This window comes from Scyliorhinus torazame, chromosome 10, assembly GCF_047496885.1.
Source record: "Scyliorhinus torazame isolate Kashiwa2021f chromosome 10, sScyTor2.1, whole genome shotgun sequence".
Lineage (NCBI taxonomy): Eukaryota > Metazoa > Chordata > Chondrichthyes > Carcharhiniformes > Scyliorhinidae > Scyliorhinus > Scyliorhinus torazame.
In genome coordinates, this window is record NC_092716.1 from 213,714,047 (window position 1) to 213,739,324 (window position 25,278).

General features: G+C 45.8%; 1 protein-coding gene across 1 annotated transcript in view; it reads right to left on the minus strand.

Moving 5' to 3' along the window:
* The window catches only part of dagla (diacylglycerol lipase, alpha), a 533,527-nt gene that overhangs the window by 216,337 nt on the left and 291,912 nt on the right, over positions 1-25,278 (minus strand). The window contains exon 5 of the mRNA XM_072517705.1: positions 20,922-21,057. Coding sequence (XP_072373806.1) covers positions 20,922-21,016 — 95 coding nt within the window. The 5' untranslated portion in view covers positions 21,017-21,057. The remainder of the gene's footprint in view (positions 1-20,921; positions 21,058-25,278) is intronic.

Below are 25,278 nucleotides of genomic sequence, written 5' to 3' on the forward strand. Positions count from 1 at the left end.
GGAGGTGCTTCCTTATTTTTATGATGATTTCTTGATAACCTGGTGACCACAATACCCAGATCATTCGGCGTGGGCAGAATGTGGAGTTGAGGCCACAAACAGGTCGGCCATGCTCTTATCGAATGCCAAAGGCTTGTAGGTCCAAATAGACTACTTCTGCTCCTAATTCATACGTTCATATTAAAATCAAATGGATCGCATCCCAACTGTAATCAATATTCCTTTCAGAAATAAGAAAAAAAAGTTGAATTGTTCTCAGAGTGCAAGGTACACCAGCAACATTGCAAATTTTTTACCATCACGGTTACACTGATGATGGGTTATCACCTCAAAATGTTAGTTATTATTGTGGCAATTTCTGTTTATAATTTTGCTCAGATAATTTATGGATTTTGGTCTACAATCAAACTGAACATAAGGCATTGTTGCTGCTCAATAAAAATGTGTTTTAGCACATGTTGCAGTTATTGTTTTGGAAGCATGAGTTCAATGGTGGGAGGATGAAAAATCAAAACAAACAAAAAATTGAAATTCATAATTCCTTTGCAATTACTTTATCTTGAAAAGTTGCCCTTGAACTATCTCAGCATCAATTCATAATGGCACCTCATGTCCACCATACAGATACTTCAAAATAAAAGGAGCCAAGTCTAATTTCACCATCTTTTCTGAATTGGCTGATCCCATGCAGGAGTACAACTCGCTTCAATCACCCTTCACTTTGAGTGAAATTATTAATTAGGGTTCATGCTTCTAATCTCTTGCTTGCTGAAAGTCATAATATGTGTGGACTCTCAGGATAAGCAAGACCTAGCTCTGTTGTGATACCCACTGTGATCAACTGGCCAGTCATATTGTCTGGTTTCACATAAAGGACGGCCATCTGGGTAAGTTATCAAAGCCAAACTGAGTCTGCGGAACTATCTCCACTCAGGGTTGTTACTTTAGGAGAGCGAGAGTGTAGCCATCTGGGATGGCCACTTCCAGAATACAAAATGGATGCTCACAATGAATGTAGGGAACTATGGACAATGTTAGGAAAGCAAGCAGGCACAGAGCCTGCATGCGTATTGGGAAGGCAGCGCCCAGATGGGACTGAAACTGTAGGTCAATTAACATATTGATGGCCCATCTCCGGGAACAAAGGAAAGACACTCGAGCAACCGATACAGCTCCAGACATCCCGGCGCCAGTTCCCCAAACCGAAAAAGCAAACAAAGCAAGGCCAACGGCCACCAAAGACATGTCCAGCCATCAGGGCACCCACCCCTTTATTGGTCAAAATCAATACCAGTGATCCAGATGCGGCCCAATTAATTGGAGCCAAGTTTAAGGCCTGCCCAAAAGCGCGCGAAGCCCCTCCGGGTATGAGAAGAAACTCCCGAGAGAGAATCGCTCTCTTGGATTTGGCTCTCAAAGCGGAGAGACCTATCCCCCTTGCACCAGAAGCAAGTAAGTCCAAGGTCAACGCTCGCTACCAGACGGACGACCTTAGCTGTTCTCCTGTACCACTTCGAACCCAACAACCTCAGATCCGAACAACGGCCATTGTTCCTCTGACTGAGTGGGCACCCGAAGCTAAGTATAGGTGTTAGCGTTAGAGATAGTTTAGTTTGTAGTACTTTGTGCATGAGTAGATATTACTGTGTGTGTAAATAAATAGTATTGACTTTGAACGAACTGGTGTATTGGCTCTTTGATTAGTATTCGGGTTTGAAGCTTGTGGCGGTATTGAGAGATACCTGGCGACTCTAAAGCAAACATAATTAGGATTAAGGAAGGCGACCATATTGACCGCCATATTCATAACCAGAGAAACAGAGCAACAAGAGACAAAATGTGCTATGGAGAAAGGGAAGAGAAACAGCAATACTAGCAATGAAATTTGATCATCATCTAGGAGACACATTAGTTAGATAAGGGCAGAATGCCAGAATTCAAAACAAGACTGCCCATTTCCAGCTCTCTACCATCGAATGATTCCACCCTACCCTAGCTCATCTGATGCTGAAACTCAACAATGTTTTTGCTCCCTCTAAACTTGGCTTGTTCTAATACTCTCCTGTTTAACCTCTCTTCTTTCTACCCATACTTTAGCCGAAACTCTGCTGCCTGTATTGACATCACGTTCTGTTTCCTCATCACACTTGTACTCAGCGACCTTTATTGATTTTCGGTAGAACATTGCCTCAATTTTAAAATTCCTTATCCTTTTTTTTCCAAACCGCTCTGTGGCCTCATACCTTTCAATCACTGTAATCTCCACCAACCCTACGAAATCAAAGACTGTGCTCCACCAATTTGGTCTTGCACACATCACCAATTTGGTCTTGCACACATCACCAATTTTAATAACTTGATCTTGGTGGCCTTGCCTTCAGCTGAATAGGTGGCAAATTCTGGAATTTCTTCCCTAAACTCCCACTCCCTCCTCCTTTAAGATGTTCCTTAAAAGCTATCCTTTGGCCGAGTTTTTGGTTATCTCTTCTAATAACACTTTGTGTGGCTGGTTTGTTTTATTGCATTCCTGTGAAGCACCGTGGAACGTTTTATTACATTTAAGGTTCTACATAACTGCAAGTTGCTATTATTGTTGTATTCCCATGCTGGCACATGTGGGCCACAACAACTGTACTGAGAACAGTGAAAGCCATACACTATTCATCGAAAAGGTAATCCTTCAAATTTTGTCCAAAAAAATCAAAAGCTGTCCTCATATAAATAACATGAAAAATATGTGAACCCGGAAACAATCATCCTCCTTTACCAGTTATTATTCATGCTAATAAATGTCTTACAAGCTGCATTGTTTTTATAAACAGTTTCTGTTGCTAAGGCAACACCAGAGCTGCTGCTTTTGCCCTTGTAATTACTGTATTGAAACTGTAATGCAGGAAACACTGGGAAAGATGGTGCTGAAGTTACTGAACACTACAGAGGTCTTCCTGTTTCACTTGCCACTCCCAAGTAAGGTATGAACAGGTGATTTGCTCGTAGGCCTCACCTGGCTGTGAAAAGACTGGTTGGTTAAGGGTTGAATTAATTCCCTTCTTTCTCCTTTCATACTGTGGATGTGTTATTTTCTGGCACCACTCCTTACCAACGCTCTATTATCTCCAAGTATCAGCTTGGTTCAGTGCTAGCTCAAAGTTGACAAAATTACCTTCAAGTGCATTATACTGGCTGAGGCACTTCAGGGCATCCCAAGGAAAAAATGGAGCCACATGAATGCAAGTCCTTTCCTTTCCATTACAGAATGACCTCAAGTTGCAAGGTTCCTGGAATCTATATTGCTATGACCAAGTTTCCCAAACTTTTCGAGCCACGGAACCCTTAGAGACCTCCCAAGCGTATGGTGGAACCCCAAGCATTCTCATTATGTCGACACACCTTTTTTGTCATGAAAATAGTGCGAACTCAGAAATCAAATGCAAACAAGTCTTTTCTAGCTATATATATGCATATATTAGGAATTCGGAAGAGGCACAGAGTCACAAAATATATCCTCCAGCTATATGGCCCCCTCGCCTTAACCCCTGGCCAAGCCACCCTCCCCTGGCCCCTTAACATGAACCGCTAGAAGCAGTACCCACTTTAGGAGTGGGTAATCTCACACGTACAGATTCATAAGCAGCTCTGCAGAATTTTTCACATGTGCCCGTCTTACTACGGACCCGTTTGGGAATCCCTGTGCTATTAAATTACAGATGGATTAGAGAGCACTGGAGCAACAGCTAAGCCTGCACAACTATAGATGGATGAAATAACAATTCATCTCTTTATTTTCTGATTGCCAAGACCCGTATGGCTTGACCATCAGAAAATCAAATCATCAATTTTGTACGGTAGAGCCTACAGGGTTGAGCATGGCCCTAGGCAAAAAAGAGTAACATTTTACCCTGAGAGCAGACATTATCACACCTGTAATAGCCATTCTTACCTACTGACCAAGCTGTAGTGACAGTACCAAATACAAAGTTCTAGTCATATTAAACTATTGATTAACCAAAAAACTCTACATGACATGTAAAAACTTGCACTAGAAATTTGATATTGTTCGTTAATTCTATTATATGTTTTCAATGATTGGAGATCAATGAAACTTTTATTGTGTAAATAGTTCAAATACTAACAAGAAGCTGGAAGATTAGTGTTATCATTTGAGCAGCAACTGGTAGAATGAAAGACTGACTCCAATGATGAAATTGGGGAGGTGCGGTTGGAGAGAGAGAGAGAGAGAGAGAAGGGCAGGAAGAGAGAGAGAGGGGCAGGAAGAGAGAGAGGGGCAGGGAGGGAGAGAGAGAGAGGGGCAGGGAGGGAGAGAGGGGTTCATGGTAGAAAATGTAAGTGCCTAAACCTCATTGTGACACTTATGACCCCACAAATGCCTGTTGAAACTGAGCTGTTTCACACTTCCTATTCATGCTCATGTTGCCTCCACAAATGCTAGCATAATCCATCATTTTGTGCTTTTTGGAGTCAGCAGCATTGGCTCATTTAACATAACCCTGCTGCAGAATTTGGGATTGCCATTGTGGCAGTAAAAGATGAAGGAGGAACATATCTGATCACTTTTTCCTGAAAGACCAAGGGCCTACTGTTGCAATTTCTGCAGGGACCGGTATTCTGACAAGGTATTTGAACTTCCAGCGACTGAATTAAAGGATCACGTAACAATGTTTCAGATTTTAAGACCTTTACTATCGCATATAAACTAAAAGTATCATCTAAACATTATTCAATGCTTATTCTGGATTATATCGTAAACTACAAACAAGAAATTCCAGATTTACCTTTTCACACAACCAAAATTCAAAATTGCCCATGACCATTATACTTTACACTATCTTTCAAGTGAACAGTTTATTCTCCAGGAACCAGTCCCAATTTACTCTCAGTTCCCAGGAACTTGCTTGCTTTAGCTTTTTCCAGCCAGGTAATGATGTGTTGGGTGTTCTGGATCACATACAGGTCACCAACACTTGAAATAGTGCAACACTATTTTTTGAATCACCAACTGTTTAAACTTACTTAGACTGGGGGTTAATACGATACTAGCTTTAACTAAAGACCTTTACCTTGTCCTAACCAGTCGATGCACTCAGCACATGGTGAATGTCTGTGTTGCAGGCTGTGAGCTCTGTCCTCCTAGCTAGCTGCAACTCGAATGAGCAGGAACTCTGATGCCCCCTGTCTTTATAGTGCGTGTGCTCTCACTGGTGATTGGCTGCGGTGTTGTGTGTGTTGATTGGTCCCACTGTGTGTCCATCAGTGTGTGTCTGCACCATGATATACTGGTGTATATTATGACATTCCCCCTTTTATAAAAAATGTACCTGCGTGGCAATAAATAGTGTATGGTGAATGTTCCTGACTACGTGTGTGCGAAATATTTACAGGACTATGTACATAAAAACTAAGCTATTGGACTTCCGGGTGCGGCAATGACCAGCTAAGTCGCACGTTTCGGCAGCTCCCGTTGGAACGGACTTTTGGGCTCTTAATAGGAGCCCCAACGGCAATTTAAACGGCCAAAAACACTGTGCGGTAAACCAGAAGGGAATCCCCCCGGACACGCATGGATAAGAGAGAGGATAGCGGCCGGATTGCGGAGGATCCTCTGGAGCAGCGGCAAGGAAGGGAAGCTCAAAGCAAGATGGCGTCGGAGGGTGGCCGTTTGTTATGGGGCCCGGACCAACAAGAGTTCCTGCGGCGCTGTTTGGAAGAGCTGAAAAAGGAGTTGAAGAAGGAGTTGTTGGCCCCGATACTACAGGCGATTGAAGGGCTAAAGGAGGAGCAGAAGACCCAAGAGCTGGTGCTTCGGGTTGTGAAGGCAAAGGCTGCTGAAAATGAAGACGAAATACAGGGCCTGGTGGTGAAGGAAGAGATGCACGAGGCACAGCACAAAAGGTGTGTGGAGAGGTTGGAAGCACTGGAGAATAATTCGAGGAGGAAGAATTTAAGAGTTTTGGGTCTTCCCGAAGGCGCAGAAGGGGCGGACGTCGGGACATATGTGAGCACGATGCTTCACTCGCTAATGGGATCGGAGGCCCCGACGGGTCCTTTGGAGGTGGAGGGAGCTTATAGAGTTTTGGCGCGAAGACCGAAGGCTGGAGAAATACCTCGAGCTATAGTGGTGAGGTTTCTCCGCTACTATGACAGAGAGACGGTCCTCAGATGGGCGAAGAAAACTCGGAGCTGTAGGTGGGAGAACGCGGTGATCCGCGTATACCAGGATTGGAGTGCGGAGGTGGCGAGAAGGAGGGCAAGTTTTAATCGGGCTAAGGCGGTGCTTCACAAAAAGAAGATCCAGTTTGGAATGTTGCAACCGGCGAGATTGTGGGTCACACACCAAGGGAAGCACCACTACTTTGAGACGGCAGAAGAGGCGTGGACATTCATTGTGGACGAGAAGCTGGAATAGTCTGGCGAGAGAAAGAACTTTTGAGACAAAGTGGTGGGGTGATTATGTGGGGCGAGGGAAAAAAGGGGGGGGGCTGATTTTTTAATTTGTTAATTTGGCGATCCTGTAACTTTTCTCTCTTCCCCATGTTTGGGGGGGGGGGGGGGGGGGGGGGGGGGGAGTAAGAGGAACTGTGGGCACCGGCCATTAGGGGTGGGGCCGAGCGGGAAACGCGGGCTTTGTTCCCACGCTATGGTAATTATGGTGGGAATAGGGACGCAGGAAGGAGGGGGCCTCGCACAGTGGGGGCCGAGGATAAGGGGGGAAGCCGAGGTCAGCCAGAGTTCGCTGACTTCTGGGACCTAGCGGAGGGGGGGGGGGTTAACTGGGTTGCTGCTGCTAAGGAGAAGGGGGAGCTGTTATGGGATGAGGTGGTCGGGGCGGGAAGACGCCGTCGGGGGGATACACGGGTACGTGGGAACTGGGTGAGGAGCTGGGTTAAAAAAAGGGGCTGGCTAGTCGACAAGGGGGGGGGGGGGGGGGGTAAAGAGCCCCCCAACCCGGCTGATCACGTGGAACGTGAGAGGGCTGAACGGGCCGATTAAAAGGGCACGGGTACTCGCACACCTAAAGAAATTAAAGGCAGATGTGGTTATGTTGCAGGAGACGCATCTGAAACTGATAGACCAGGTCAGACTACGTAAAGGATGGGTGGGGCAGGTGTTTCATTCGGATTTAGATGCGAAGAACAGGGGGGGGTCTATCTTAGTGGGGAAACGGGTACTGTTCGAGGCAAAAACCATAGTGGCGGATAGTGGGGGTAGATATGTGATGGTGAGTGGCAGATTGCAAGGGGAGGCGGTGGTTCTGGTGAATGTATACGCCCCGAACTGGGATGATGCAAATTTTATGAGGCGTATGTTGGGGCGTATCCCGGATCTGGAGGCGGGAAAATTGGTAATGGGGGGGGGGGGAGACTTCAATACGGTGCTTGATTCAGGGCTAGACCGGTCGAGGTCCAGGACCGGGAGGAGGCCGGCAGCAGCCAGGGTGCTCAAGGACTTCATGGAGCAGATGGGAGGGGTAGACCCCTGGAGATTTAGTAGCCCTAGGAGTAAGTTCTCATTTTTCTCCCATGTTCACAAAGTATACTCACGGATAGACTTTTTTGTCTTGGGAAGGGCACTGATTCCGAAGGTGACAGGGACGGAATATACGGCCATAGCTATTTCGGACCACGCTCCACATTGGGTAGACCTGGAGGTAGGAGAGGAAGAAGAACAGCACCCACTCTGGAGAATGGATATGGGCTTATTGGCGGATGATGGGGTATGTTTAAGGGTGAGGGGGTGCATCGAGAGATACTTGGAGCTTAATGACAATGGAGAGGTTCAGGTGAGAGTGGTCTGGGAGGCGTTGAAGGTGGTGGTTAGAGGGGAACTGATATCCATAAGGGCACATAAAGGGAAGCAAGAGGGTAAAGGGAGCGATTGCTGAAAGAACTTTTGAGGGTGGACAGGCAGTATGCGGAGGCACCGGAGGAGGGACTGTACAGGGAAAGACAAAGGCTACATGTGGAATTTGACCTGCTGACCACGGGTAAGGCAGAGGCACAGTGGAGGAGGGCACAGGGGGTACAGTATGAGTATGGAGAGAAGGCGAGTCGGCTACTGGCCCACCAATTGAGGAAGAGGGGAGCAGCGAGGGAGATAGGTGGGGTGAGAGATGAGGAGGGAGAGATGGAACGGGGAGCGGAGAGAGTGAACGGGGTGTTCAAGGCATTTTATGAGAGGTTATATAAGGCTCAGCCCCCGGAAGGGAAGGAGGGAATGAGGTGTTTCTTGGAGCAGCTGGAATTCCCTAAGGTGGAGGAGCAGGAGAGGGCGGGACTGGGAGCACAGATTGAGATGGAGGAGGTGGTAAAAGGGATTGGGAGCATGCAGGCGGGGAAGGCCCCGGGACCGGACGGATTCCCGGTGGAATTTTATAGGAAGTATATGGACCTACTGGCCCCGCTTTTGACGAGAACCTTTAATGAGGCCAGGGAAAGGGGGCAGCTGCCCCCGTCTATGTCAGAGGCAACGATATCGCTCCTTTTGAAGAAGGAAAAAGACCCGCTGCAGTGTGGGTCCTACAGGCCCATTTCCCTTTTAAATGTAGATACTAAGCTCCTGGCCAAGGTGATGGCGATGAGGATAGAGGACTGTGTCCCGGGGGTGGTCCACGAGGATCAAACTGGGTTCGTTAAGGGGAGACAGCTGAACACGAACATACGGAGGTTGCTAGGGGTAATGATGATGCCCCCACCAGAGGGGGAGGCGGAGATAGTGGTGGCGATGGACGCCGAGAAAGCATTCGACAGAGTGGAGTGGGATTATCTGTGGGAGGTGCTGAGGAGATTTGGTTTTGGAGAAGGGTTTATTGGATGGGTACAGCTGCTGTATAGGGCCCCGGTGGTCACGAACAGACAGAGGTCTGACTACCTCCGTCTTCATAGAGGGACGAGGCAGGGGTATCCCCTGTCTCCGTTACTGTTTGCATTGGCGATTGAGCCCCTGGCCATAGCAGTGAGGGGCTCCAGGAAGTGGAGGGGAGTACTCAGGGGAGGAGAAGAACACCGGGTATCTTTGTATGCAAATGATTTATTGCTGTATGTTGCGGACCCAGTGGAGGGGATGCGAGATAATGCAGACACTCAGGGAGTTTGGGGAATTTTCGGGGTACAAATTGAATATGGGGAAGAGTGAGTTGTTTGTGGTGCATCCGGGGGAGCAGAGCAGGGGAATAGATGACTTACCGCTGAGGAAGGTAACAAGAGATTTCCGGTACTTAGGGATTCAGATAGCCAGGAGTTGGGGAACCTTACATAGGCTTAATTTTACAAGATTGGTGGAACAGATGGAGGAGGATTTTAAGAGATGGGACATGGTGCCCCTGTCACTGGTAGGTAGGGTGCAGGCGGTCAAAATGGTAGTCCTCCCGAGATTCCTTTTTGTGTTTCAGTGCCTTCGGTGATGGTCACGAAGGCTTTTTTCAAGAAAATTGAGAAAAGTGTCATGAGTTTTGTGTGGGCCGGGAAGATCCCGAGAGTGAGGAGGGGGTTCTTGCAGCGTAGCAGGGATAGGGGGGGGCTGGCACTACCGAGCCTAAGTGAATACTACTGGGCCGCCAATATCTCAATGGTGTGTAAGTGGATGGGAGAAGGGGAGGGAGCGGCGTGGAAGAGATTGGAGATGGCGTCCTGCAAAGGAACCAGCCTACAAGCAATGGTGACAGCGCCGTTGCCGTTCTCCCCAAAGAAATACACCACAAGTCCAGTGCTGGTGGCAACACTAAAAATTTGGGGTCAGTGGAGACGCCATAGGGGAAGGACGGGAGCCTCGGTGCGGTCCCCGATAAGAAATAACCATAGGTTTATCCCGGGGAGAATGGATGGGGGATTTGGAGCATGGCAGAGAGCTGGGGTTGTGCAACTGAGAGATCTGTTCGTAGACGGGACGTTTGCGAGTCTGGGAGCGCTGACGGAAAAATATGGGTTGCCCCAAGGGAATGAATTTCGATACATGCAACTGAGGGCTTTTGCGAGGCAGCAGGTGAGGGAATTCCCGCAGCTCCCGATGCAGGAGATTCAAGATAGAGTGATCTCAGGGACATGGGTGGGAGATGGTAGGGTGTCGGATATATACAGGGAAATGAGGGACGAGGGGGAGATTATGGTGGATGAGCTGAAGGGGAAATGGGAAGAAGAGCTGGGGGAAGAGATTGAGGAGGGGCTGTGGGCTGATGCCCTACGTAGGGTAAACTCGTCGTCCTCGTGTGCCAGGCTAAGCCTGATACAATTCAAGGTTTTACACAGGGCGCATATGACCGGAGCAAGGCTCAGTAAATATTTCGGGGTAGAGGATAGGTGTGGGAGATGCTCGAGAAGCCCAGCAAACCGCACCCACATGTTTTGGTCATGTCCGGCACTGCAAGGGTTCTGGGTGGGGGTGGTAAAGGTGCTTTCGAAGGTGGTGGGGGTCCGGGTCGAGCCAGGCTGGGGGTTGGCTATATTTGGGGTTGCAGAAGAGCCGGGAGTGCAGGAGGCGAAAGAGGCTGATGTCTTGGCCTTTGCGTCCCTAGTAGCCCGGCGAAGGGTATTGCTTATGTGGAAGGAAGCCAAACCCCCGGGCGTGGAGTCCTGGATAAATGACATGGCAGGGTCTATAAAACTAGAACGGATAAAGTTCGCACTAAGGGGTTCGGCTCAAGGGTTCACCAGGCGGTGGCAACCGTTCATTGACTACCTCGCAGAACGATAAAGGAAACGGGAAGGTAGCAGCAGCAACCCGGGGGGGGGGGGGGGGGGGGGGGGTAGAGGGCCCGGGGCGGGTCCTCAGGGATGTTTGTGTACAGATATTTGTACCAGGTTATGTATATTGGATTGTTTGATTTTATTTTTGGAGAGTTATTATTTTTGATATGGCAGTTGCCATTTAGTTTATATATTATTTATTTATTTGTTAAAACGGCCACTGTTATTTATACTGTTTTATTGTTGTAAAAAGGAAAACCTTTGTATTGTTTTGTTTGGCCAAAAAATTTTGAATAAAAAATATATATATTTTTAAAACTAAGCTATTTACATGGGAAGGTGCCTGGTGCAGAAAAACAGTGTGTCACAAGAATAACGAGATGAACACTATATATAAACCACTTGAACGATTAAACGGAAGAACAGAACAGACCAGAGAGTCCATTAGTGCAAAGTTCACAAATTAAGTCTCTGAGGTGGGCGACGAATTCTGGTTGACCGTCATGGTGGCACACCACTCATCGCCTGGATCGATGCTGTACACCGACAGCGGCTGGTGTCTTTGCTTCGGGGACAGCCTGTTTTTCGTTACGACACCGACTCGAAAAGGCGCCTTCGGGTCCTCGGTGTCACTGCTGTGTGGGAGGTCCGCATCGGACTCGGTGAACGTGGGTTGAATTGCCCGAACATTCCTGCGAGGCTGGCTGAAGAGATATGAGTTGGCAGGCTGAGCTTCTTTACTTTGAGGAGCTGCTGGCGTAGCGGGTCCGACTGAATACCAAAAACGATCTGGTCGCGTATCATGGAGTCGGAGGTGGGCCCGTAGCTGCAAGATTGTGCAAGGATGCGGAGGTGCGTAAGAAAGGATTGGAAAGGTTCATCCTTACCCTGCAAACGCTGCTGGAACACGTAGCATTCAAAACTTTCATTCACCTCTACGCTGCAGTGAGTGTCAAACTTGAGGAGGACCGTCTTGAACTTCGTCTTGTCTTCATCATCTGCAATGGTGAAGAGTTGAAAGTGTGGATGGCATGGTCCCCGGCCGTGGAGAAGAGAAGAGCAATCTTTCTGGTGTCCGAGGCGCCCTCCCTGTCCGTGGCTTCGAGGAAGAGCTGGAAGCGCTGTTTGAAAATCTTCCAGTTGGCCCCGAGGTTGCCGGCGATGCGGAGCGGCGGCGGGTAGGCTGATGTTGTCCATGTTGCAGGATGACGGAATGCTGGCAGAAGGCAGATCACTTGCAGGTAGGTCTAAGAAGTGCTAGTATCCCACCACACCTGGTATCATGATGTGTTGGGTGTTCTGGATCACATACAGGTCACCAACACTTGAAATAGTGCAACACAATTTTATTGAATCATTAACTGTAAAACTTACTTAGACTGGGTTAATACAATACTAGCTTTAACTAAAGACCTTTGCCTTGTCCTAACCAGTCGATGCACTCAGCACATGGTGAATGTCTATGTTGCAGGCTGTGAGCTCTGTCCTCCTAGCTAGCTGCAACTCGAATGAGTGGGAACTCTGATGCACCCTGTCCTTATAGTGCGTGTGCTCTCACTGGTGATTGGCTGCGGTGTTGTGTTTGTTGACTGGTCCCACTGTGTGTCCATCAGTGTGTGTCTGCACCATGATATACTGGTGTATATTATGACAGGTAACATCTACTACCAGAACTGACGTTCACTGAGAGTCATACTGGAGATTCTTTCCCTCGAGCCCATGCGAGGCATATCTTCCACCTTCCTTCAAATCACAAACTCGGTCTCTTCAATCTGAGCACAAATTCCGATCCATGTTTTTTGTGGAGGACAATAGAGTCAGCATTTTCTCTTGTTGAGGTGCTGAACTAGCTGCATGTATCTCCCACTCTCTACCTCTCAGATGGCTGCAGGCTTAATAGTATCTGTGTGAGTTTCAAGGGCATCTTAGAAACTCTCTAACTCAATAGTACAGTGGCTCTCTATGGACTTTTCCCTCCCCGAAGCTAATTTCCACGGCAAAGTGAATCACATGGGTCTTGTATCTAGGTAGAAACACTAATTAGTTATCTTCCAGACCCTCAACTCTATTTTGTCTTACAATTAAACAAACAGTTTGTAAAGTTCCAGGCGAGTGAGCACAAGGAAGCAATGACTGTTAGAAAACTCAATATTTATTTTACCTACTAGAGTACAACTCCTACTCTTCAAAGGATCTCCCGCATCCAGCCCATACTTTGGCTGGGGTAGCACTGGGACTCTGATGTTGCAGACCTGTTACCTCCGGTCGGGTTATAACACAGTTAATAAAACCTGATATTCCTAACACGTCCCTCTGAGACTTTTGACAGTAACAGTTTAACCTCAATTAGCACAGCTGATGTACCATGTTTTTCACAGCTTCTTACCTGCAAGTCAAATTGGTCCTCAGTGTCGTATAGTGACCAAGCCATTCAAGCTTGTTCTTGGGCAGGATTCAGAGCAGGTCACATGAATTTCATTCCTCTATTTTCTTTCACATTAAAGAGACAGTCCCAAAGCACAATAATTTACAAACACTGAATTCAACACGACCAATGTATCATTTGACAGTGATTCCATGCGACATAATTAACCCGAACCCCAACAGATTTTTCAACTCAACTTATCTACTGCAAAACAAACATATTTTCTCAGTACCAGCAGAATCTTTGAACTTTGAAGAAAATTATATTTTAGAAAATCACAATTTAAAGTATTTCATCAAATTAGTCAATACAGATTGAGCGTGCCACAGTACCACAGAAGTTTGTATCCCAAACCACTTTGTCTTCCGAGTTGAAAGGGATGCAAGGAGGAAAACGGAATCAAATGCATTGGTGAATTTATGTGCTGCATCAAAGAGGTGGCTCTCAATGACATGTTAATAACTGGCTGGGAGGTAACAAGACAGAAAAGGAACAAAGAGAATGAATGCACCATGATTAGCGGGATGTGACATGTGGTGTTCACCAGGGTTCTGCACTGAGGTTTGAACTTTATATCGTATATATCAATGACTTGAACGAAGGAATGGTGTGTCATATAACCAAGTTTGCAGATGATACCAAGTTGGAAGAAACAGTAAGTAGTACAGATGGATGCAGGAAGCTGCAGAATGAGACAGGCAGCTTCAATGAGTGGGCAAAACTGTGGCAAATTAAGTTCAATATGGGGAAGTGCGAGGTTGTTCAACGGAGATTCCAAAACATGAAGCAGAATAGTTTTCTAATGGCAAGATACAAAGGAATTTGGGTATCCGGGAATAGAAATTCCTGAAGGCTGCTGTACAAATACAAATAACAATCATTTGGTTAATTAAATTCCCTCAATGGAGCTAGAATACAAAAGAGTGACATTGGTGTTGGTGAAGCAGAGATTGCAGGGTCTGAAAGGTTAAATTGTGATGACAGGGTTCATATTTTCAGCAAGTTTTCCCTTCAATTCCGAAGATTAAGGGGCTATCTATAGGAAACATTTGAAATGATAAAAGGCTTCTATTTAAATCACCCATTGCGAGGGTTGATGGTGATAAAGAAACTTAAGAAAAAGTTAAAGGTTTTGGTAAACTTAGAATTATTTACATCATATTGATGACAGTTATAATTATTGAAATCTAGTAAAGTGTTTCCCCTGCTTTAGCTCATACCCAATTCAGTCTTCACAAAACAGCCGATAGAAGAACATCCGGTGACAGCCATGAGCTGAGCGGTCGCATGAAAGATGGCTCTCGTCTGGAATCTTCTTTTTGGACCTTTTTGACTCGGGAAACCTGCAGGAAATAAATCCAACCGACCCCCCATCAACAACTCACCCGATTTGGGATTCTAGTGAATCAACAGTCAAATCACATAGGGAGTAAAAGCAGAGAGAAAGACCCCAACTTCGGAGCTGAGGGGCAACGCAAACTTGAACATGGTGGACCCAGTAGTTGCCAACGTCGTCCCAGTTGTTGACGGAGAAGCTGATGGAGTTCATCTCGACAGAACTCCAAAAGCATAGGGAGGCGGTTAAGGAGGACGTCACGTCTGTGCTGGGCCCCATAATGGACAGGGTGGAGTGACAACTCGGGGCCCAAGGAGCAAAAATCCAGGAAGTGGAGAAAGAGGCCACATAGCAGGACAAACGAATCGCCCCACTCGAGGCCAAGATAACAAAGTTGGCGGCAACCCAAAAGGCACTGAATGCCAACGACGCAACCAGAAGAATAAGGGCGGGATTCTACGGTCCACCCGCCCAGCGACCGGAAATCTCCTCCCGATGTCAATGGACCGTTACATGGTCCGCGTTCTGCCCATGGCTATCTGATGGTAGGCAGGACGAAGAATCCAGCCTCAGGCCTGAGATGGATGAGGAACACGCGGTCATGTAAAGAGAGGTCTCACCATCCGGATCTATCGGGACATTGGAGCCAACCTGGCCAACTGCCGAGTGGAGTTCAATGGGGCCAAAGCTGCACTCTTTAAGAACAAGGTGAGATTTGACGTGCTACATCACTTTGGGTCACTTTCTTCAACACGCGAGGAGGAGGAAATGATTTTGTGCAGAGGAACGGGCTGGAGAAGAAATAATCGGATGGCATAAAACTTATGTACATTGCATATCGGAGTGTTTCCTCTCGTTTTTTTATTTTTCTATTGTGTAGTTTTGTGTTGGGTTTGGCTTCTTCCTTGGTTACATTTTTATCTCGCTCCTCTAGCTTCTTCACGTCGTGTCTATCTCTGCGAACCAATGCCTCTCATAGAATTTACAGTGCAGAAGGAGGCCATTCGGCCCATCGAGTCTGCACCGGCTCTTGGAAAGAGCACCCTACCCAAGGTCAACACCTCCACCCTATCCCTATAACCAGTAACCCCACCCAACACTAAGGGCAATTTTGGACACTAAAGACAATTTATCATGGCCAATCCACCTAACCTGCACATCTTTGGTGTCCTGGTGGGCTGATAACCCGTCCATGTTTTGTTCCGCAATTCTTGAGTGGGAAAGCACCATAGGTATGGTCAGGATGAACTAGTGCACGGAGCTCATGGTACACCCTCTGGAAGAGGTCATGGAATGCATCGATTCCATGCAATCAGGGAAGGCACCAAGACCTGATGGGATCCCAGAGGATTTCTACAAAAGGTTTGCAGCACCACTGGTCCTGCAACTGCAGAAGATGTTCAACCACTCACTGACGAGGGGGACCCTGTCGCCCATGCTGGCACAGACCTCAATCTCACTGATCCCAAAGAAAGTTAAAGACCCAGTGGAGTCTGGGTTACACACACCAGTCTCACTCTTAAACACTGATGTTAGAGTCTTGGCCAATGTTCTGTCGAATCAACTGGAGAGTTTTTTTGCCAGAAGTGATTGCAGAAGATCAGACCCAGTTTGCCAAGGGCAGATAGCTGATGGCGAACATCAGAGACCTTCTGAACGTGATCATGTCCCCACCCGGGGAGGCGACACCAGAAGTGATCATTTCCCTGCACGCAGAGAAGGCCTTCGACCGGTGGAGTGGAAGTGCTTCATTCAGGTACTGGAATGGTTTGGGTTTGGGCCAGTGTTCGCCTCATGGATGAAACTACTAAACAGCGCTCCCATGGCGTGCGTACGGACAAACTGCATCAGCACAGGTTATTTCTGGCTGCACAGAGGCATGATGCAGGGATGCTCGTTGTCCCCACTGCAGTTCGCTCTGGCAATTGAGCCACTGGCTATCGCGCTTAGATCAGCGGAGGGATGGAGAGACATTCAGAGAGGAGACAGGGAGCACACAATCTCTCTCAATGCGGGAGACCTGCTCCTCTACGTCGCAAACCCCCTAGGCAGCATGGTAAGCTAATGGGGCTCCTGAGGGAGTTTGGAACCTTTTCGGGATACAAAATTAACCTGAACAAGAGCAAAATCTTCCCGGTGAACTCCAGGGGGGAGAGGCAGAGTTGGGAATGCTGCAGTTCAAACTGGTCCAAACCAAGTTCAGATACCTGGGGTCCAGATAGCCCACAAGTGGAATTGGTCTAGCCTGGTGGAGGTTGTGAAAGGGGACCTGTGGAGGTGGGACGCATTTCCGGTCTCCCTAGCAATATAAATTAACGTCCTGCCAAGATTCCTTTTCATATTTAAGATCTCTCCCGAAGTTCATCCCCAAATCTTTCTTCACTAAGGTGCACAAACTAATCTCGGCCTTCGTGTAGGCGAGAAAGAACCCCAGGGTCAGCAAAACCGTCCTAGAGAGAGGGCAACGTTCGGGAGGCTTAGCACTGCTGAGCCTCCTGTTCTATTACTGGGCAGCAAATGTAGAAAGGGTGCAGGGTTAGCTTGGGGTGTCGAATGCGGAAAGGGTATAGATGGACGAGACCTCCTTGAGGTGTCCTTGTGGGCATTGGCCACCGCTGCACTCCCATTCCCCCCAGCCCAGTACTCAACATACCTGATGGTTGTCGACGCACTGAGAGTCTGGAACCAGCTAAGACATCACTTTAAACTTAAAGACATGCCCGTCGCAGCTCCTATATGCAAAAACCACAGGTTCATCTCAGCCAAGATGGACGCCACGTATAAAACCTGGTGAAGGGTGGAAGGGGTGTTGAGGGTCAGGGACTTATATGTAGATGGCCGCGAGGCAACCTTGGGGGAACTAATGGAGATGCTCCAGCTTCCAAAAGGGAACGAGCTCTGGTATCTTCAAATACGAACTTCCTCCGCAAGGAGGCCGTATTGTTCCCCCAGCTACCTGGACACACCCTGCTGGACAAACTGTTAGCACAGGACGAATTAAGGGAGGAAAAGTGCGTGGACACAGACGGATGACTGCTGGAGGAGGTAAGGGCCCCACTGTTCGAAATGAGAAGGAGGTGGGAGGAAGAACTGGGCATCGAGGTAGAAGGACTCTGGAGTGAGACAGTACACAGGGTGAACTCCACTTCCTTGTGATCGAGGCTGAGCTTGACACAGCTGAAGGTGGTATACAGGGTACACCTGTACCAGGCCAGACATGAGCGGGTTCTTCCTACAGGTGGAAGACAGATGTGAGCGATGTCAAGGGTCCCAGCTAACCGCTCCCACATGTTCTGCTGCTGCCCAATGCTAATTGGGTTCTGAAACACCTTTTCCCAAGCCATGTCTGAGGTTGTGGAGGTCAGGATGGAGTCATGCCCATTAGTGGCAGTATTTGGGTTGTTAGAACAGCCAGAGCTCTTCAAGGGGAAAGAGAACGATGCCCTGGCCTTTGCCTCCCTAATAGCCTGTCGACGACTCCTGCTTGAATGTAGATCAGCAGCTCCACACAAGGCCTCAGACTGGCTGGTCGACCTCATGGAATTCTTGAGGCACCAGAAAATCTAATTTGTCATCCAGGGGTCAGATGAAGGGTTCCACTCCAAGTGGAAGCAGGTCACCAACAGCTTCAGGATCCTGTTCGTGACCAGCAGAAGCTGGGGAGGGAAAGAGGAAAAGCCAGGAGAGGGGTGAGACTGACAGCATTCACACCACTACAAAAAAAAATGTGTTTTCACTATACCAGTAACACGGTGCTTAAAAGTTGTATTACTGTGACGATACCCCACAATTTGTTGAATTTCTGTTTTCTGGGGGTTTTTCTATTCTAATACTATACTTTGTAAATATCCGTTTTTAACATGTTGCTATTGTGTATTTTGTTCGTTTGTTATAAATAAAACTTTTCAGTGAAAACACAAAATACTTAAAGTGCGTGGACAGATACGGATGGCTGCTGGAGGTGGTAAGGGCCCCCGCGGGACTGGCGGCATGGTAGCACAGTGGCTTCACAACTCCAGGGTCCCAGGCTCGATTTCCAGCTTGGGTCGCTATCTGTGCGGAGACTGCACGTTCTCGCAGTGTCTGCGTGGGTTTCCTCTGGGTGCTCCGGTTTCCGCCCACAGTCCAAAGATGTGCAGATGAGGTGGATTGGCCATGCTAAATTGCCCTTAGTGTCCAAAAAGGTTAGCTGGGGTTACTGGGTTACGGGATAGGGTGCTCATTCCAAGAGCCGGTGCAGACTCGAATGGCTTATTTACAGCACTGTAAATTCTATGATTCTATGAAAAATTGCCTGTCGAAAATGTGTAAAAACATGACTCTGATGCTAAGGCACTCAATTATCCCTAACATACTGTGCAAGGCTTGAAAAGCAAAATACTGCGGATCCTGGAAACTTGAAATAAAAGCAAAAAATGCTGGAAAAACTTGGTCTGGTAGAAAAGCTGGTCTGGTAGAATCTGTGGTGAGAAAAACAGAAATAATGACCCAGATCCCCTGCTTCTGACTTCAACCCCCCTCCCAATATAAGACCATAAGACTTAGGCGTCTTAATAGGAGCAGAATTAGGCCACTCGGCCCATCGAGTCTGCTCCGCCATGCAATCATGGCTGATATTTTCTCATCCCCATTCTCCTGCCGTCTCCCCATAACCCCTGATCCCCTTATTAATCAAGAAATCAAGAACCTATCTATCTCTGCCTTAAAGACACTCAGTGATTTGGCCTCCACAGCCTTCTGCGGCAAAGAGTTCCACAGATTCACCACCTTCTGGCTGAAGAAATTCCTCCTCATCTCTGTTCTAAAGGATCGTCCCTTTAGTCTGAGATAGTGTCCTCTGGTTCTAGTTTTTCCTACAAGTGGAAACATCTTCTCGCTGTCCACTCTATCCAAGCCTCGCAGTATCCTGTAAGTTTCAATAAGATCCCCCTCATCCTTCTAAACTCCAACGAGTACAGATCCATAGTCCTCAACCGTTCCTCATACAAGTTCTTCATTTCAGAGATCATTCTTGTGAACCTCCTCTGGACCCTTTCCAAGGCCAGTACGTCCTTCCTCAGATAGGGGGCCCAAAACTGCTCACAATTATCCAAATGGGGTCTGACCAGAGCCTTATACAACCTCAGACGTTAGTCTGCTTTTTTATAATCTGATTAGCAGTCTCAGACTTGCTCTGGCCCAGGTTGGACACCTGGCCCCATCTACACTGTTTCTACAGAAAATTCTGTACCATGGCCTACAAGACTGATTCATCTCTGCATGGCTATCTTATTTTGTGTAGTCAACACCACCAGGAAAGGAATTATCCAGCATCAGTTTTAGCTCACCAACCCCCATTAAGGACTACCTCATTCGACTTTGATCCTGGACTCTAGAACCCTCATGAAATAATATTCATTTTCTCTGTGGTCTCTGCACTGCAAATCCTTCTTCCTCTATCTCTCTTTTTACTTCCAAGTGTGGAGGAAACACTGCAATCCTACTCCCACGTTTTAAGCGTGTGCAAACAAATTAGTTCATCCTGTCTCACGTTTGTTGCGACATCAATAGAAAATTAAATCGAAGTGTTGGGAAAGGTGCTACTGCTTATAAAGAGGGAAACAAATCAAAAACCCCTTGATGTTTACAAATTGGTGGTGAGAGAAGAAATTAGTGTTGTTTAAATTAACCCTCCTCCTGTCTGTAACAATGTTAGCTTGGCTTACCTGGTAGTACTGTCACCTGCAAGTCAGATGGTTGTTAGTTAAGCCACACGCCAAGAATTGGGAACATAATTTTACGATAGTATTCCCGGTAATACTGAGCCAAATCTACTATATGTTCATACTGCTTATAAAAGATATCACAGTTATGCCGTTGGAAAAAGAGCAGGAAACTCACCTGCTGTCTTAGCCAACATATCTTCCTCAATCAATATTGACAAAAATAGATTAACTGGTTAGTCAGCTATCACTGTATGCAAAGGTTGTGCTACTTTGGTCCACAAGATAAGCCACTGTGGTTCAATTAATTGAATGTGATGCACTTCATTATCAGCACATTAAACAAAGATGTCTTACTTATCTCTCATTAACAGTTGCTATGCTTCAGAGCCATCGCTTCTGGGTAGCTTTAGAACAACAAACATATTTAATGCTGCAAGGCAATCAAGATACTGAGGAGAATTCAGCATTCCTCCATCTCTAATATCACTGCAGCGAAACTCAATCTCACAAGAAAGGTACCTTTGGGAGATTTAATAAAAGAAATTACAAAGTGTAAGAATGATGCTAATGTATATTCAATTATTACAAAATTTATTTTGCCTTCCAGCCATGTTCAGATAATTGTAAATTTTTTGTTTCCACATGGTTCTAATCAGCTATCAGCTTTCACTTTCATTCCCAGTCCACAAAGTAAGTCAAATATCAAAGACAAAATTTGGGGCAGAACATTTTACTCCATTTGAAACACCAACCCTTACCAGGTAGTATGAATAAGAAAGAGGAAGATTCCCGGCAGTACCAAGTCATCACTTCCCACTGACCAGCGCCGCCTGAATATCACAATCCCCGGCATGGTCTCCACCACCAGCTAATTCGTGCATTAATGCCTGAATCCTATGAAGAAGAAAAAAAGCAACTTTATTAAATAACTTAATTTTCAATGAAATTGCATAAAAAGATGATTTTTAGGTTTTGTAATTTACAAAATATATCTGTACACAATTGATCAAAACTTGATTACATGGCTGTCAAATTATTCTAACACACTACAGACTCTATCAGTGTGTTTATTCAATAGTAAAAAAAATAGACTTGCAGTTTTATTCAATGACTTTATCACTTGAAATACACAGCTGTATTGGGGGGGGGGGTGGAATACACAATGCACAATTTCAAAAATCTCAAACCGAAGATGCTGTAATTTTTACACTACCACAGAGAATTTTTAATAAATTGAGGTACAAGAAAAGGTTCTCGTACATAGCTCGCTATGTACACATTCAACCCTACAACTGCAGGTTCAGTCATGGGCTTCAGTAGCTTGAACATATTCCCTGTAACCGGACGTTGTGAATAGGAATGGTCAGTTACGTGTAGTAGGCTCCAGTCACAACGTCACTGAAATCAAAATTTCCAACTACATTCCAAACTGAAAACTAGGACCACATTTTCCAAACACAGAGTCGTAACCCTTTTCTGGGCTTATAGCTCTCAATAAGTAACACCAGTAGCAACATCCATTACGGTTGGTAGCTTAAATCTAGCTTTATGTCATTGATTTTGTTGGTCGGAATTTTGCACTAAGAGTAACGGTGAGGATATCAGCGTTCACATTGCAAATCAGGCAGCAACTTGGAATATCCTGAGTTGCAGTTAAATGTGAAAATCAAGAAACTGCATCCAATTTTCTCTGCTCCTCTACAAGCTTCATACACCATTATGTCACCAAGAGGCTTGAAAGTCTATTACTTATTTGCTAAAATACACCAGAGAATGTCAAGATTTGTCCATTCACATGTTGCTGAAATCTTGATAACCTGCTAAGTGTTAATTGTCAAACAAGCTTTCTGGCATTGAAAAATAACACTTACACTAAACATTAGAATCCCATATCAGTGTGATGCAAGTACAAAGAAACTGGGCCCATGTGAACTTGTATTTTTAACCAGTCAAATCGAAGAATCCTTATTGAGACATGCAAAGTCCAACCTGGAAGTGCATATCAGAAGATTTAATTCAATGTAATATTGTGTGTAAAAGGCAACAAAGTTTGAGAAAGAAAGGTGGTATTGAGAGGGAGAGATAAAGAAGACAATTTAAAAAAATAAAATCTCCAACAATAATTAAAATCTGAAGGAATAAAACTCCACATTTGTAAAAGGCATTTTCAGCATCTCAGAGGTTGTTTGGAAGTATGACTATCATACCATTAAAATTTCACTGACAGCTGAATGGACAAACATTAACTTTCTCTGGCATATTTAATGGATAATTACAAAGTAAGTATGCAACTTTATGCCCTTCAAATATCATAATGTTGAATTTAATAATAATCTTTATTGCCACTAGTAGGCTTACATTAACACTGCAATGAAGATACCTTGGTGGGTGATGTAGCGAACTTGTGGAGAAGGACAAATTGAACAGCATTTGCACGTTTCCCTGTTTAACTGCACATGCATACATTAGAGGTTGCTGACCGATTTATACATAGTAATAAAAAGCACATGTAGTGTCACAACCATCTTCAATGCAAAATCTGGGCCACTGAATTAAACATTAAATTTAACTTGCACCTTCTGGTAAGATTCTGTGTGCCTCTTGAATCTGTTGCAATGTTCAAAAATTTAAGTTATCCTATCAAGGGCCCCGCAATGTTTTGGCTGTATAAAAACCTGCAAAACATTGTTGGCAACGATAAGCAAAATAAGGAGTAAATGTGGTTAGCTTGCCGCAGACACCACAAAATCTGGACCAATACCTTTAGACTCCTCAGCACTCTTTCCATATAACTAATTTTCACAAGGGGAAGTAAGTTCAGTTTCATAAGTTTAAACGCAATCTCACATTTTCTCCTATTTATGTTGATAAGTTCTGCAATTACAGCAGCTAGTTATCAAGTGCCTGAGCAGGCTTCCTCTAACTTGACAATCCATAGGGATGGTGTGTTACTTGCATCATTCCTCGCTCATATTGTCATAGCCTCCAACCACTAGACTCATGTGTTATGGGCCAGAGTTTAGAGAACCCCAAAGTGTATCATGGAATTCACCTGACCCACAACTTTTAATAGATTGTGGTATGGGGAGCACATGGCCCACTCTACAGGTGTTGTACAACAGAAATGGAAAAGTATTTTTTAAAGCAAAACAATGTTTATTCTATGAACTCAAGTTAACCTTTTAAAACATAGTGAACATCTTAGCAACCATTAATTCAAATACAACCCCCAAAGAATACACCACTAAGTAATCCTCAATAACTTCCCAAACAACATCCAGAAGACCAAAGAAACACCTTATAACAGAAGCACATTAGGTTTACATTCACTACTGAGAACATATATAATTCTGAATTCACCAAATGATCAAGAGATAGTCTTTTCATGGCAGAGAGATCAACAGCACAGGCTTCAGCTCCAACACTGAAAAAAAAGCTAAAACACACCCTGCAGCCTGCTCAACAACGAAAGTAAAAAGCTGATGGACAGCCCAGCTCCACCCACTCTCTGACATCACTGCAGTAGTAAACACCCATTTCTTAAAGGTACTCTCACTACAGATATTTATATACACACCCATTTATAAACGCCCATTTACAACCACCCATTTCTTAAAGGTACTCTCACATGACACATGGCATTAAATTTGTTTCTAATTTGTTCAGGGAATGTGGGCATCACTGGCTGGGCCACCATTTATTGCCCATCCCTAAACATCCTTGAACTGAGTGACTTGCTAGTGCATTTCCGTGTCAATCACATTGGTGTGGATCTGGAGTCACATATCAGTCAGACAGATAAGAGAGGCAGATTCACATTTAATGAACCAATGGTTTCATGGTCATCATGCGACTATAATTCGAGAATTTTACTGAATTAAAATTTCACCATCTGCCATGGTGGGCTTCGAACCTATGTCCCCAGAGCATTACCCTGGGTCTCTGGATTACTAGCCCAGTGACAATACCACTATGCCACCTCCTCCCCCTAATAATCGTATAACAAAGGAAGGTGACAGCTGAGCTGACTGCTTCCCAAGGAGCTCTTTTGCTGTGCAACTCGATCCTTAATGATCCATTACCTTTCTTTGCCTTTTTGTTCCTAATCATATTCTTTCACTGTTTAAATTCCCCAAGCTCTAATAGCGATTTAATTCCGATACTGCTTCTAAGTTAACTGCAAGTTTAAAGTAACCTGTCCATTGCCCGTATGCCTGCTCTTTCTCTTATCAGCAGACCGTCTCTCAAATTTGGCTTCCAGAATCCCAGATGTCAAGACTAAGCTTCTCCACTGGACAATATTAAAGCTCAGCTTGTCTCTGATCTGCTGTCTTTGCTTAAGTTTAAAGGTAATTGAGTCCAGTGTATAGCCCATCCTCCACCCCCACTGTCGCATGCTGAAGTTATGACTGTTCTACCGGTCCGTCAGGTTTAACAAATTTACTATGTCGCCAAGGGGCACATCTCCTAATCTATCATTATGCCGAATGTTATCCTACCCCACACAGGTGGTTTGTCCTTCCAAATTCCCTACCTCACCCCTTCAAAATTCCTCGGCTTTCCTATTCTCCTGCCTGCATCACAGGTTTCTCTTCTCAATAGACAAAACTTGTTCACTGAGGTATTCATTGCTGCATCCCTATGATCAGCAATCCCAACTGCCTCAGCTTGCTTCCTCTTGCTGACCGTCACGCCCAAACATTTGGGATTAATCAAGTCACAATGTTTCCCAGTTCCCTTAACCATCTCAATACTGACCACATGGAGACTGCCAGGCGATCAACTATCACTGCTCCTCTTTGCACCTTGTGGTGGTATGTATTAGGGGTCATGTGGGACTGTGAAGCCGATATGCTATTGGCTGACAGATCCCGGGTCCTGGTTGGCTGCCGACTCCTGGCTCCGCCCTGAAGGCGGAGTATAAGAACCCGAGCTTCTCCCCGCAGCTTCATTCTGTTGCTGAGCTGCTGGGGACAAGCATCGCTTAATAAAGCCTGGATCGACTTCATCACTTCTCGTTTCTCGTAAGTCATTGTGCGCTACAATTTATTATCACTCCTTCATGAGTGACGAGCAGCGCCAGTTCCTGCTCAGCAAGGGCATAGCCTCGAGCAG